Source organism: Apium graveolens, chromosome 6, assembly GCF_009905375.1.
Source record: "Apium graveolens cultivar Ventura chromosome 6, ASM990537v1, whole genome shotgun sequence".
Classification (NCBI taxonomy): Eukaryota; Viridiplantae; Streptophyta; class Magnoliopsida; order Apiales; family Apiaceae; genus Apium; species Apium graveolens.
Window position 1 is genome coordinate 46354273 of NC_133652.1, and position 16001 is coordinate 46370273.

Here is a 16001-nt window from a genome sequence, read left to right on the forward strand (position 1 = left end):
ATCTATGTGGATAATATCATCTTTGGATCTACAAATGAAAAGTTTTTTCAAAGATTCTCTAGGCTAATGCAGAGTGAGTATGAAATGAGCATGATGGGAGAATTGAGTTACTTCCTTGGCCTTCAAGTTAGTCAAAGAAGTGATGGTATTTTTATCAGCCAAACCAAATATATGAATGACTTATTAAAGAAATTTGGTATGGTGGATAGCTCACCTGCATCTACACCAATGTCTACTGCAACCAAGTTGGATGAAGACAAGAAAGGCAAAAGTGTGGATATTTCAAGCTATAGAGGGATGATTGGATCATTGCTTTATTTGACTACTAGTAGACCAGACATCATGTTTGCTACTTGTCTATATGCTATATTTCAAGCCAATCCAAAGGAATCACATTTGATGGCTGTAAAAAAGATTTTCAGATACTTAAAGGGAACTCCAAACTTGGGATTATGGTATCCTAAGGGAACTGGTTTTGAAGCTGTTGGATACACAGATGCAGATTTTGCTGGATGCAGGGTTGATAGGAAAAGTACTAGTGGAAGCTGTCAATTTCTTGGTCAAAGACTTGTATTTTGGTATAGTAAGAAACAACAATCCGTGTCAACTTCTACAGCTGAGGCTGAATATATAGCTGCTGGAAGTTGTTGTGCTCAGGTGCTTTGGATTAGAAATCAGCTAATGGACTATGGTCTAGTTTTACATAAAATTCTTATTATGTGTGACAATACTAGTGCCATATCTATAGTAGCTAATCCAGTTAATCATTCTAGAACAAAGCACATTGATGTTAGTTACCATTTTATCAGGGAACATGCTGTAAATGGTACCATTGAGCTCATTTTTGTTCCAACAGAAAAACAATTAGCTGACATTTTTACTAAACCTTTGGATGAAGCAACCTTCACTAGACTTGTGAGTGAAATTGGAATGCTCAATTCTTCATCCTAAGGCAAGAACTCAGCTAATATGTTACAGCAGATTAATTTCTAATAAATCAACCTATTTTGATTTAATTGGAAATTAACTGAAATATGAATTATAAATATTTCAGAATCTCTGTATATTTATTTTTTTAAAAAAAAACTCAAAAATTAACTTAGAATATTTCAAATTCTAAGTAAACTGCTTAGTTATTAATTTACATCTTAAATGTGTAAAATTAACACAAGGCAGAATAACAGTACTCAAAGGTATAGAGAACTGAGTTCTCGATAAGTCAAAATGACTTATCGACAAGTCATTTTAGATTTCTCGAGTGAGTCCTCGATAAGTCTATTTTTAGACTTCTTGAACGACTTCTCGATAAGCTCTATTATGACTTATCGATAAGACCATGTAGAGTTCTCTAATAGTGATAATTCACAGAGTTCTCGAAAAGGATATTTTGAGACTTATCAATAACTCAGAACTAAAATAATGTAATTCAATGAATTATTTTAGACAGATACTTTTGGAAAATTTATTCTGATTTCAATTTGATTCAATTCAAATAAATTAGAATCAATTTTTAGTCCATTTTCGGACAAACTGGGCATTTATCAGAGTTCTCGATAAATCATTTTTTAGTTCTCGAAAGGAATTAATAAAATAACTTATCGAATGTACCTTCTTCAAATTCCAAATTACTTCTCGATAAGTTTAATATCAAACGTTTATTTGACTTCTCGATAAGTATTTTAACTTTTTTTATAAATACCCAGACTTCTCAATTAATTAGAACTTGGAATTTTTCAAAATTCTAAGTAAACTGAATATTTATTACTTCATATCTTCAGTATATGAACTTAATAAATAATATCAAAAAAAGCAAAAAGTATAAAAAACTGAACAAATTTAACTCATAAATTCTGTTTTTAAATTTCTTTTGACATACTTTGTCTCTAATTTCTCTGACTTATTGACACATTTACATGCTTATATGATTTCTTGTTTACGTGAAAATAGGTCAGTCCAATGTTAGTAGACTAGTATATTATTTGTGTTGTTTTGAGTATGCTGATAGTGGTTAATTTATTTGACTAAAAGCTGATAGGATGAGTTACTTTTTGTGTAGGGAGTACATGCTTATTTGCATGGGGAATAGTCACTCTTTAAAGTAAACTAATATTCTTGAGTACTTGCATGGGGAATAGTAACTAGTCATTTCTAGCTATCAAGTATGCTTATGTGATTATTACTATTATTATTCGGGCAACTCAAGAGTCTCTTGGTTTCTATCTTTACTCCCTCTATAAATTAAAACGCTTCACTCTTTATCATTTATCGCTACTCTTATTCTCAACAAACATCCACTTTCAAACTCACCTCTTGTTCATCTCTCTCTTTCTCAAATGGATGCCCCAGTCTTTTACAGACTTATTCATGGAGTTTACCAACCGGTCCATCATTTGGATGATGACCTAGTTTATTTTGATCCTATCGGACTTCGTGTCCGTCTCAAGGGGGTTGTTTACAGCCCCTTTGATATTCCACTTGAGGTCTTTTATGAACTCTCGTGGAATGATCAAATCAGCATTCTTTTCTTTGAAGGGGAAGTCTCTCTGGAGATGGAGAGACGTGCAAGGGTGGCTGAGCAGCAACGCCTTGCTGCTTTGGAGTTGTAGAAAAGGATCATCTCTCTTGCACACTCCTTATCCAGAGCTCACCAGCGCAGGGCAAGGAGGTTGGAGGTCGAGAAGAAGGAGTCTAAATTAGAGTAGTTAGGATTAGGATTTACTTGATGTATCTGAATCTAAATGTACTATGTGTTTAATATTAATGAAATTATCTTCTTCTTCATCAATTTGTTTTTGTTGCTTGATTGTTTATGTCATGATTGCCTTGTGTTTACAAATTAATTGATTATTAGTTATCCTGTCATAGTGCTTGCAACTGTATGTCTCAATGATTATGCCTAATCAATACAGATAAATATGTTCAATGTATTACAGGTTCAACACAATCCACTCAGACAATAACAGGAGACTCAAAGTTTCAATCAACAGGTATTTGTGTTAAAATGCAGCTAAAACATCTCTAAACCAAGCTGCAGTACTCCCAAATGCAGCAACACAAACACAAACTCAAACAAAATCCCACTCAGGTGACTCTCAAAAGCCACCTGTTTTACAAAAGGACATCAATTTCATGATATTCTTCAGATTGTTCTGTTGTTTGAGAAAAGAATCTGCCAAACATGAAAATTTATAAGTATTATTGAATATTTCATGAGTATTCCTTATGCACCTTCATGTGCAAAACAGTCTTCACAGACTGAAAGGTTTGAGGGTAGTACTCATGAGGGGGAGCTATCTAAATCCTCTCCAATTCAATTGGAGGTTCCTCAAGAAGGAACAACTCCCCTCATAACTCTAGCAGAAGTTGTCTTAGCAGTCAAAGCTAGAAGAACAATTGCCTATGACAATGTCATAAGAAGGGCAATCTTAGCAAATTCAAGTGCCAGTGTGTTGCAAGACACACAAGGGTTTGAGGCTGGTGCACATGGCAGTAACCCAGTCAAATCCCCTCCAATTTAATTGGAGGTTCCTACTACAAGTGGAGGACAACACACTGTCACAACCACAGAGCAATCTGTGAGTCAAACTGTGACCCGAGTCATAGATGCTTATGCACTCATTTTTCTGGTGAAATGAGTATGATTAGTCCTATATGGTCTTCCTCTAATCATATGATCACAGATTAACTCTTCCCAGCCACCTCTTATTTCTGTAGGTCAAACAACATTTGAGCCTTTCATGTGAGAATAAGAGAAAAGATTGAGAGAAAAACAGAAAATAAGAGAGGCATGATCCTTCCTGGCAAAAGGAGAGGTAGATGAGTGTATGGATTTAGTAATCCTTGTGAGGGAACTCTGACTCTCAAAAGTCATGAGACTAGTGCAGTGAGAAGTAGTGAGACTACTTATTCAAAAGAACAGAGAACTTAGGACTTTTATCACTAACAGACTTTTTCTGCAGATCTAAGTGAAATTTCTATTCTATTTGATAAACTCATCACCATAAATCTCACTGAAGCTTGAAGCTGCAGACAGTGTTCCAAATGGACAATGACAGCAGCTTGAACAATGTGCATCTAGCTGGACCCTTCTTCCTGTAGATAATGTCAAAAAGGGGGAGAAGATATATCTAAATGCCAAAACAGCTAATGGATGTTGAATAAATCTAAATGCAACTCAGTAAAAGAAGACCAGATGGGAAGATTAGTTTCTGTATTTAGTTAAAGTTTTGATATCATCAATCAGAACTTGTGCATAATTTCTTAATGAACAAGTTGGGGGAGATTGTAATATATAATAGATGATGTCAAAGATTACTAGCATCTCTGATCATAGTATGGAGCAAATCAGATGGACATATGATCTGAGTAAAAGATTAATGAACAGTTATCTTCAGTAATCAGTTTAACTTGGGGTCAGTCTTGTTAACAGGCATGAATTTGTGATAAGCAATCTTCTCACAAATTGGGGGAGATTGTTGTGCAAGACATGCCTGTATCATAATAAGACTAAGTCATATTGACAACCCTAAGATTAGTTGTATTGTAACCTTAATCTGTAATTTATACTTGTAACACTTAATGTCTGTAAAATGTAAATGGAGCATACTGGAGCATTTTTCCCTAAACAGTGTCAAGTCTAAGAATTCTATCTGGAAGAAGATCAAGAAGGTCATGCCTCAGAAGAATTATGAAGAAGTTTGGAGTTGAATAATTCTGTTTGGTGAAAAACATTCTAAGTCAAGATATCTACAAGTCACAGAATTAGTGTTATAGAGAAGTCATTCGAGAACTCAGAAAGACCTATCGAGAACTCAGGAATTGTCTATCAAGAACTCAGGAAATGCTATTGGAGATATCGATAAGTCAGATACCCATTCGAGAACTCAGAGATATCGACAAGTATACATTCATTAGAGAACTCTGAGTTATCGATAAGCCAAAGTCCATTAGAGAACTCTGAGTTATCGATAAATCAAAATTCACCAGAGAACTCAGAGTTGTCAATAAGTCAAGTCAACAATGAAGTTTCAGAGATATCGACAAGCCGACAAGCCAACAAGCCTATCGAGATATCGAGTTCTCTACAACTTAATTGGAGATCTCGAAGTGAAGAAATTTCTCTAAGAACAGAATTGCAGAACAGTTAAATATCCAAGGTTGCAAATCAACAAACAATTCACATAGCTGAATTGACAAGTCTACAAAAAGTAGCTTGAGAGATGTGCAAGATTATTGGTAAAGATTAACTGACAGAGGAAGATTAAAGTAAACACGGGATGTTAAAGATATGCTAAGCCAGAAATGTAAGATTTGTTTTTCTATAAATAGAAATGAGAAGTGACGGTTTGGAAAAGCTAATAGCATGTTTATTATCCACTGTGTAATCCAGCAGTTAACTGAGTTATAAAGTTAAAAATGGTCCTTAGTCAGTAGTAAGAATTCAGATTAAAATTATATTCTCTCTCAAGAAAGAAGCTAAGTTCAAAACCAAAAACTTAGAGATTTTGTACCAAAACACTACTTGATTTTTAATAAAAAATTAAGTGAGTTTTGAAGATCTTTGTTTTACATATTTGCATTGTTATTTATGTTTAACATCTGTTCTACAAAATCATTGATAACAACCAACTGCTGAACCCAAAGTCGATCAAAAAGTAAACATTTAAGTCAAAACACATTCACCCCCTCTGTGTTGTATTCATATCTAACAAAAACATATATTTATTGATAAAACATATATTTAAAAAGAAAAAAAATAATTAAATTAGGAGACTATAATTTAGAAATTATTCTTAGACCATAATCTTCTCAAAGAAACATAGCCAACTTCTGCAGTTCTGCTGACAAAAATGACCCAGCAAGAACAATTGTCATGATGTTAACCGCATTACGCATTTGAAAGCCTGTAAATTACTAGTTCCAACTGGGCTTTCTAATGGGCTTGGAAGAGGGCGGTCACATGAGAATATGAGACTTATAACAGGGGAGAAGCAGGGTCCAAGTCAAATGGGGGCCCAAGGAAATAAAACACAACAAAAAATCGGCTATAAACATCTCCAACAAAAGGTAGAACCTGTTCCGTCAAGGCCACATCATTTTTTTTTGACAAATTCTTGACATTCCATGTGTTGGGGATGTTTTCTGCGGGTCACTTTGCCATCAATTTCAAAGCTAATCTTTGAAAAGTTGTAGTAAAACTTTTTAATTGAATTCTCTTTCTTGGACAGGTTATTTACGCAAAGAAAATATTAAATGCACAAAATTATATACAAAATATTGTTCAAAATAACGTCAAACTGGTTTTTATTAAAATGATCTTCTATTTTCACGTAATTAATGTATGTCACCTGATTTGTCACATTATTTTTTAACTAACATAATAACCCGTACAATATACGGATCATTTTCTAAAACTTTTTTTTATACATAATGCAATTATAATGTTTGTAACAATATCCTTATATAGGCTCTTAGTCAAACTTTGAAGAAATGAAGATAAAATTTCTCTCCAACAAGCTTCATGTCCCCCTCTATGACATTTAGGAGCTTTGAATGTTTTCTCACTTTTGGGAGTGAATATCCCCTCAACTATTATTATATTATATTTTTCTTACCTGTTATTTTATATTTAATGAATGAATATAAACAGGGTAGTAAGTGTTTGTTTAAAACAAAACGATTAAACTTAATTTGTAGAATGTCGTTAGTATGTTTACAAATAAAAAACTACAAATTAACATATATGTTGAATACAGAGTTGACTAAAATCTTGAATTTTATTTAAATAAACTATATGTATTGTTCTATATTATTACTGAGTTCACTGCTAACTTTCAAATAACTTACTCAATTTAAAAAGATAAAAAATGCATAACTGAAGTAAGAATGACTGATAATCATAATATACAATAATGTAAAATTTACATTATTGTTAATATTAAAGTTTATTTTAATGAAAAATATTAGTTTTTGAATTTTAACGTATGTATGTATGGAAAAATGTTAGTTTTTTTATTTACAATAGTGATAACAAAGTAAGAGTAAGTTATATGTATGTGTGTGTTAGCATGTAAATTATTGTATGTTAAATTTTTTAGTAAATTATGATGGTTTCAATTATTTATATGCTAAATACCTCATATATGCACATGTATAATCATTATTAACATGAGATAATCATTATTACTTAAATAACATGCATTTATAGTTATTCAAAAATTAAAATTATATAATAAATAAATTGCTATAATTTATATATGATATTCACATTACTGACAAACAATCCATATCTATTTTTTACGCAACCGGGTATCAACCATGGTTGTAACGTAAAATGAATTATATTTTTAAGACTTATTATTAATATTCATGATTTTTTCAAGAATTCGAAAGAAAAATTGTATTTATTTCGTTATTTAAACTGTTTTTAAGTTTCTTTCATTACGGCTCTAATATTTCTTCATATAATATTTTGATAACATTTTATACTATTCTTCTAAAATTTAAAAATTTCAGTTCGATAAAATTTTATAAATATCAGTTGAACTGGTTAATTTCTTCAAATTATTGAACAATATATGTTTTTTACCTTAAATAATATAAAATGCATTGAATCAAATGCTACAATATAATATAGATATAACTTTTATTTGAATAATTCAAAATATTAAAATAATTCAAAATAGTTGTACAAAATTATCTTGATCAATGAATATTGCTGATCTAAAAGAATTCTTTTTAAAAAGTTAGTTTTTTAAAGTGAAAAATGATAAATAAATCGATTTAATATATCATCGTAGTTTTAACAAATCTAGTGAGACCTCATTTCAAATTTCAAATATTCTTAAAATTGGGACAAATTCCAAAAATAATAATGCGTTATCAGTGAAGTTAGTAATTTTAATATAAATAATCAATTGACTTGATCCTATAAAAACCTCAAACACATTAATTTATATTAACATTAAATATTAAAAAAAATTCACATTATTGGTAAGATATTCTCGCCGAGCTTTTAATTTAAATTTACTAAACGTAGAATGTGACGATGTTTTTCGGCCGAGTCATGTAGTCAAATTTCGAGTATTTTTTGAATAATGAGCCAAGTTCTAAAATGCATTGACTCATTATAATTCGAATTTATCTAAATATGTAATACCAAAATAGATTATTTATATATAAACGATTCTATTTTTAATATATTTTTAAAAATTATATATGTACATTTTAATTACTTTTTATAATAAAAAATATGTTAAAAATATATGAGATATATTTTCAAACTAAAAAATGATTAATAAATAAGATATTAATCCATTTATGTACTATGCCTAATTTTATATCTGAAATTCAATTCTTTAAAATTAACTGTACAAATATTCAACTAACTATCCTTTTTTTTGCGGAATTCAAGTAAATATCTTTAAAGTTAAATAAAATATTTATTTAGCACACTTACATATTATGTGTATGATAAAAAACACATGTGACAGTATGGTGTAGTGGTAAGAGGTTGTATAGTTAAATGAAATAACTTGAGTTCGATTAACACAAACCATATATTTTATATAAATATTAAAAACATAGATAATTTAGTCTTTTTAATGTGAATTTTTAATCTCATGAAATTATACCATTGTTCTCCTATTATATAGAGTGTTGTTTCACCAGAAATCTCCTTAAAATGAAAAATAAAAATTAATGGTATTTTTGTAAATAATTACAATTTCAGTACCCAGATATTATACACAGATATACACCTAACACCCCTACAGCCCTACCCCATCCCCACCATTGCACATTCATTCATCCCTCCACCCCAACACCCATCTCCCCCAACCTGCACCTCCACCTCCTCCCCTCGCCTCCTTCCTCCGTTGCGGCACAACCTTCTCCCACCCCCTTTCGCCGCAAACCAAGCTCTACCGCTGCCGCACCACTGTCGAGCACCATATCTCTCTCTCTCTTTCTGTCACACCCCTGCTCCCTCTAGTTATCACTTAAATTTACCGTGTCTTTTAATCTCCTTAGCCCACTCAAACTTCCGATCTACCCACTATCCCTCCCTAACCCCGCACAACCTCCGCCCCGCCACCTCGCCGGTGACAGATTTGTTCATCTCTTTTCCCTCTTTTACCAAACCATATTCAAAATAAAAGTTTAGATCTATTATCAATAAAAACTCCACCCTGTGCAGATTTGATTGTATACATAAAAGTAATTTTTAATAATTGTGTTGGTGAAAACATGTTGGTAATAAAAATATGGTGATTTTTATTATAATGTTGGTGGTCGGAACTAATGAATGGAGATGATGACCGGATTTGGTAGCCGGAAACAATGGCTGGATGTGTTGATTTTTGTTTCATTTTGGTGATTTTTTGTATTCTGGTGGCCGGATATGGTGATATTTATTTTCCGATGGTGATTTTTTATTTTTCAGATGTGGTGATTTTAATTTTCCGGTGATGATTTATTTTTTGGGAATGATTTTTCATTTTGGTGGTTATTTTCCGGCGATGACGTTGCAGTGGGTCCCACTGCTGACATGGCGATGACGTGGCAGTAGGGGGGGGTCTCTGCTGATGTCTGTTGGGGTCATTACTTATTTAGGGGGCTAAAATGTAAAATTAAGGAAATTATTGTGTGAATTAGGGGGGCATAATATAAGTTTAAAAAATAAAGGAAGCATAATGTAAATTAAAAAAGTTATTTATAGTTTTCATTTTAAGAGTTATTTATATTTGAACAATTGTCCTATTATATATAGAAGAGATTTTCTTTGTGACTAATTTTATATATGTAACAAAACTCTTCACGAAAAAAAATTCCGGGCCAAACAACAACTCCATAAAAAATGCGCTTTACACATTATTATTTAAAAATGATTTTAATAACCGTATCAGAAAATCCAGCTTTTTTCCATGAAAAATTAAACATCATGTAAGGATTCACAAGGGCACCTAGACATATATATAACATATTTAAATGAAAAATTTGTTATAATTCTCTCAAGTTTTTTGAACTTCAAATGGAAGACACTTTTTGTTATCCTAATTTCTAGGGGTGTTCATGGACGGGTTCACCGGGTTGAAAGCATTTTTACGACCCAACCCAATTAGATCGGTTTGAAAATTTTTCACCTAACCCGTAAAATATAAAATCGTAACCCAACCGTACTCGTCATACATCGCTTTGGATTGGGTTATTTTGAACGGATTGAATGATTATATAAAAAAAGTTTTTGTACTGTATATAATTGCTAATTTCGAATAGTAGAACTTACGATTATAATACTATTTTTTAAATCTGATTAAATTAAGATTTTAGTAATGTATATCATGTTACAAATCATACATACATATACGAAATATAAATATAAATGAAAATATTTATATTATATAATGTACAATTGCATATATTATATAGATTATATTTAAATTATCGAACGAGTTTTAAGTTAAGCCAGGTTGGGTTGGGTTGACCGAAAAAATTCTTGAACCCGTACCCAACCCATTTAACGCGTTTTGAAATTTTTTTAACCCAACCATGGATCGGGTTTTTTTAAACGGTTTAATCGACTTAAAAGAGGGTTGGATTGTATCGATTTGATCGGGTTAACGAACCTTGAACACCCCGCTAATTTCTTTGATTAGTATACAAATCATGTGCGAAAACCACCTACACAAAACAGAAAGAGCCTCCGGTTTCCCACTAATGTCCATGCATCTTTTGTGGCTAGGCAGGCACACCCCAAAAGAAATTATTGAAAACTGAAAAGTAACCCATTAGTAAACCGACATAATAATCTATTCATAAAGTTACAAAATACTAGTACTTAGATAAATTAGATTACAAAATGTTAGTATTTCAAAACCAAAATGTCCAAAACCAGGTGTTTAGGTTGTATCTGTATTTCTTCTTAATTCCCAACCAAGCTACAATACATTTCCTCCAAACCCACAGTGTCAAATATACCACCTTAATTCCCTAAAACCATTCTCACTTCACCCTATATATATACTATATACCACCTTTCTACAAAATCACTACTTCAATCATCTCAAACAACTTCAAAAATTCATCTACACCCCATTAAAATTCATCAAAAAGGGCCAAAGAATCACCCAATGGATCCCGCAAATCAAGTAGGTGCAATCTCGCCGGCGATCACCGCCGGAACATTCACCGGAACTCTAGGCCGTCACCTCGCTCGCCGACTAGTCCAAATCGGAGTTAAAGACGTGTTCTCAGTTCCTGGTGACTTCAACTTAACTCTACTAGACCATCTCATCAACGAGCCTGAGCTCAATCTTGTGGGTTGCTGTAATGAGCTCAACGCCGGTTATGCTGCTGACGGTTACGCACGAGCGAAAGGCGTAGGTGCTTGTGTTGTGACTTTTACTGTTGGTGGGCTAAGTGTGTTGAACGCCATCGCCGGAGCTTATAGTGAGAATTTGCCGGTAATATGTATTGTTGGTGGGCCCAACTCGAATGATTATGGAACTAGTAGAGTACTTCATCATACTATTGGGTTGCCGGATTTTAGTCAGGAGCTTCGTTGTTTTCAGACTGTCACTTGTGCTCAGGTCAGTTACTTTCAAAGTTGGTGTAGTTGTGTGTGTTTTTTATTTTTGTTTATAGTTGAAATTAAAAGGTACATTAGTTTGCTCCATTGTGTTAATTGTTATGTATTAATACTTGGATCCTTTCCCACATCCAAATATAATTAACCTATATTGCGAGTATTTATGCTATACGGATAAAATTGATTTTTTAGTATTCGTAATTTTTTTGGCACATATTCCAGTTATTATCTACCGATGTCATGTTAAGGAAAATATTTGGTCGGACCACTTCCCCCGAATACTTTGTGTATGACCTAGGTTTACTTTAATTTATTCTCTCCCACTTATATTAAGTGTTATGTCTTGACTAGTTCATGCTCTAACTTTTTTTATATTTTTACCGTAAATTACACTTCATTTATAACTAAATATGATTCAAAACTTGTATCATTACAAAATATATCTAATTCTCTTCCAAATGTATTTTTCAATATTTTAAGATAACATATAAATTACTTTGATTACATAATAGTCAAAACAAGATACATAGTCCACATAATATGAATCTATCACCGCCAAGATTAGCATTTATCGCAAGCAGCATTCGACCTACAATAAGATCTTGTTGGCAGTAGCTATAAATGTTGTAATAAGTGTCTAAAAATAGTAATAACAGTCTACATGTGGACAACAAAGGTTGTGTAATGGGATAAATAACCAAAATAACTTTAGCATTTTATGTGTAACGCATAGAAATGCGTCTCATGTGTGAGTTAAAATGTGTAAAGTACACATGAAAATTAAATTTTGTGCCAGGTTTAATTTCTGGAATTTAAATAAAACATATGTTTTGACCAGTTTTAAGCATTTGGAATGATAATTTGTGGTAAGAATAATTTGGAATGATGCTTGCAACAGGCAGTGGTTAACAACTTGGAAGATGCGCACGAGCTGATTGATACTGCAATATCGACTGCTTTGAAGGAGAGCAAACCTGTGTATATCAGCATAAGCTGCAATTTGCCTGGACTTCCTCACCCAACATTTTCCATAGACCCAGTTCCATATTACCTAGCACCAAAGTAAGTGCTCCTTCAGTTTTCACTACCAACAAAGGATTTTTTTTGTTTGTTATTATTTGAATGTTCGATGGATATTTAATAGGAGCTGCAACTGCAAGTACAAAATAATTTTATACTCTATATATAAATTCAATTGCTTATTCATGATATGAGAAAAATGAGTACAATGTGAGTATGACTAGTGAGAGCAATGCTTCTAAAAATTGGTAACAGATTAGTGCTAGACATTCTTATGTGCTGTTCAGTTTTATTAGCTGTGTGATGATCATCATAACAAAACGTTTATACTGCACCATCAGACTTCAGTTATCATTATGATAATTCTTTTCACCTTTCTTCTCACGTGTTCTTTTTCGAAATCAGCTTATTGTCCAGATTCTTGTATTTATAGAAGGCAATATTCCTTTTTATTTCAGGGTCAGCAATCAGTTAGGATTAGAAGCGGCAGTGGAAGCAACAGCTGAGCTTCTGAATAAGGCTGTGAAGCCTGTAATTGTGGGAGGACCCAAGCTAAGGGTAGGAAAGGCACAAAAGGCCTTTGAGGAGTTTGCCAATGCTAGTGGGTATCCAATTGCTATCATGCCCTCAGCTAAGGGCTTGGTTCCAGAGCACCATCCTCACTTCATTGGGACATACTGGGGCGCTGTTAGTACCAGTTTTGTGGGAGAGATAGTTGAATCTGCTGATGCATATGTGTTCGTTGGTCCTATCTTTAATGATTACAGTTCAGTTGGGTACTCGTTACTGATTAAAAAAGAGAAAGCCATCATAGTGCATCCTAATCGTGTAACAATTGGCAATGGTCCTTCCTTGGGTTGGGTTTTCATGGCAGATTTCTTAACTGCACTGGCTAAGAAGTTGAAGAAGAACAGCGCAGCAATGGACAATTACCGTCGCATCTATGTACCTCCAGGGATTGCCCTCAAGCGTGAGAACTGTGAGCCTCTTCGGGTGAATATACTCTTCAAGCACATACAGGTAAAATTAATTTCCTAAATTTTTTACAATATACTACAGCACATGCTGTTGATTGGTTTATGCTTGCTTGAAAGAGAATTAGGATTTGGAGTGCAAACACATCATATCTGCTATGAGTGTTAACATAATATACCTTTGCTTGTTTTGATTCTTACATAATTTTGACAGTGCTTGTTTTGATGTTTAATATTAAAATCTTTCAATTTCGAGTTGAATAAGTTGCAACTCCGTCTCATTTCTTCCTCAACTCTATATGGATTTTTTATCCAGCTATACTATTGCCTCTTTGATTAGCAACTAAAACTAGTTCATTTATAGGCAATGCTAAGTGGAGATACCGCAGTCATTGCAGAGACAGGGGATTCATGGTTTAATTGCCAAAAGCTCTCTCTCCCTGAAAATTGCGGGTAAACAACATATTCCAGTGATAATGTGATTATTCAAATTTTTATATTAGTATCTTGTGGTACTCCCAACAGTTTCTATCAGTCTATTCTAATATAATTTTAAACTTATATTAATAAATCCTACTAATCACCTACTATGTTTGATCAGGTATGAGTTCCAGATGCAATATGGGTCTATTGGTTGGTCTGTAGGTGCCACCCTTGGCTATGCCCAGGCTGCGAAAGACAAGCGTGTGATTGCCTTTATTGGTGATGGAAGTTTCCAGGTAAGAGATACTGCTGGATTCAGTTTATTAAGGTGTAAAAAAGTTTCAGCTATTTCACGCATTGAAAATGTATATAATGAATGTAGATGAATGAGACACTCAATGTTATATAAAAGATCTGCATTCACTATTAATATTTGTTCATAAGGTTCACAAGGTTTTGACACAGTTATGAATGTATCAAATAAGGTAAAATATGACTTGCTGTAGAGCATTTTGACCAACAAATAGTTCCATTTCTCCAGGTAACTGCTCAAGATATCTCAACAATGATTCGATGTGGCCAACGTACCATTATTTTTCTGATCAACAATGGAGGGTATACAATAGAAGTAGAGATACATGATGGTCCATACAATGTGATCAAGAACTGGAACTATACTGGACTAGTTGATGCTATTCACAATGGTGAAGGAAAATGCTGGACTGTCAAGGTTAGCAGTAGCACTAATAAATGTTCATTCAATGATTTGAAAGTTTAACGAAGTGAACATAAAACTTATTAATAAATTTATTTCATATTGTACTCTTCCAGCCAAATAACCACCTTCTAATATGATTGGCAATTCCTGCTTCCAAATAACCACCTTTGAATATGATTGGTAATTAAACTCTGATTATGAGATGAAACACTCTGCAGTTCTTAAATTTTAGATGTTGTGATGCTACAGCATAAATTGAACTTGTCATTTGTCATGTACCAAAACTAGACTAAGATTGGTGTCGATGATTTATGGCAATGTAGCCTATACGGAAATATTTTGGCCTATCATGAGTGGGCAGTTACCAGTCATTACTACTTTAATTGTTCCTGCAAAATGATCTGGGCCATATTTTTATAAATAAATAGGTTCTGCATTGCATCTACCCAGTGATTCTGAAGCCCTTGTTCATTCAATGGATGGACATATAATAGACTAAAAAGTAATCAGCAGCCTTGCATGACTTGTAGTTTGGGACTTGTGTAGGCTGTGGTATTTTATTGAACTGGGTTTGAATATGCTTAACCGATTTAAGCATTTTAAGGTTTAAAGAACGGAAAAAGTATGTGGTTAGTTTGAAAGTTTGAAATCCTTGATTGATGGCAGCATCTGGACTAGACTTCTAGAGGCAGGTTTTCTTTTGGAATCCATTGATGCATGTATTCGGTATTCTTTAAAATAGTAACAGATGATATGTGCGAAGAAAAATTGATGCAGTTAAAAGGTTCCATTCAGTATTCTAACAAATGGCATGTGGGAAAATATAGGTACGCACGGAAGATGAGCTGACAGAAGCAATTGCAACAGCAACTGGAGAACAAAAGGATTCATTATGCTTCATTGAAGTGATTGTGCACAAAGATGATACAAGCAAAGAACTTCTTGAATGGGGCTCCCGAGTTTCTGCTGCTAACAGCCGCCCTCCAAATCCTCAATAGAACTATCAGTTTTATGTTATATAACTGACTCCTGAAGTCGGTATCCCGAGTCTTGCTTTCTAATTTGTCTGCACAGGAACTAAAAATAAATGTAGTCTAACAAAGTTGTTTGCTTCTTGTTTAATTGTGTACTAAAATCTCCAACGAAGTTGAAACCATCGGTTAATAATCCAGTTGTAATTTGTCTTGAATACATGAGTACATTAGGCTGTTGGGTTTCTGAGTTGAAGATATCTTCTTTAAAAGAATCCTGAATTCATGTGTAAGACACTATAGCAATA

General features: G+C 33.1%; 1 protein-coding gene across 1 annotated transcript; it reads left to right on the top strand.

Moving 5' to 3' along the window:
• Positions 1-10866: 10866 nt before the first annotated feature.
• On the top strand, positions 10867-15911 carry LOC141665265 (pyruvate decarboxylase 1). The gene is made up of 7 exons (XM_074471247.1): positions 10867-11588; positions 12486-12649; positions 13066-13627; positions 13946-14034; positions 14183-14300; positions 14546-14734; positions 15550-15911. The coding sequence occupies exons 1-7, from the start codon at positions 11130-11132 to the stop codon at positions 15718-15720; spliced, it is 1752 nt and encodes a 583-aa protein (XP_074327348.1). The 5' UTR covers positions 10867-11129; the 3' UTR covers positions 15721-15911.
• The last annotated feature ends 90 nt before the right edge of the window (positions 15912-16001 follow it).

What these genes read in the sequence shown, in the direction of transcription:
- LOC141665265 (XM_074471247.1), top strand. Translation starts at nt 11,130, where the DNA reads ATGGATCCCGCAAATCAAGTAGGTGCAATCTCGCCGGCGATCACCGCC. An exon ending in TACTCTTCAAGCACATACAG is followed by an intron (nt 13,628 to 13,945) that starts GTAAAATTAATT and finishes GTTCATTTATAG; the next exon opens with GCAATGCTAAGTGGAGATAC. An exon ending in TTGGTGATGGAAGTTTCCAG is followed by an intron (nt 14,301 to 14,545) that starts GTAAGAGATACT and finishes CCATTTCTCCAG; the next exon opens with GTAACTGCTCAAGATATCTC.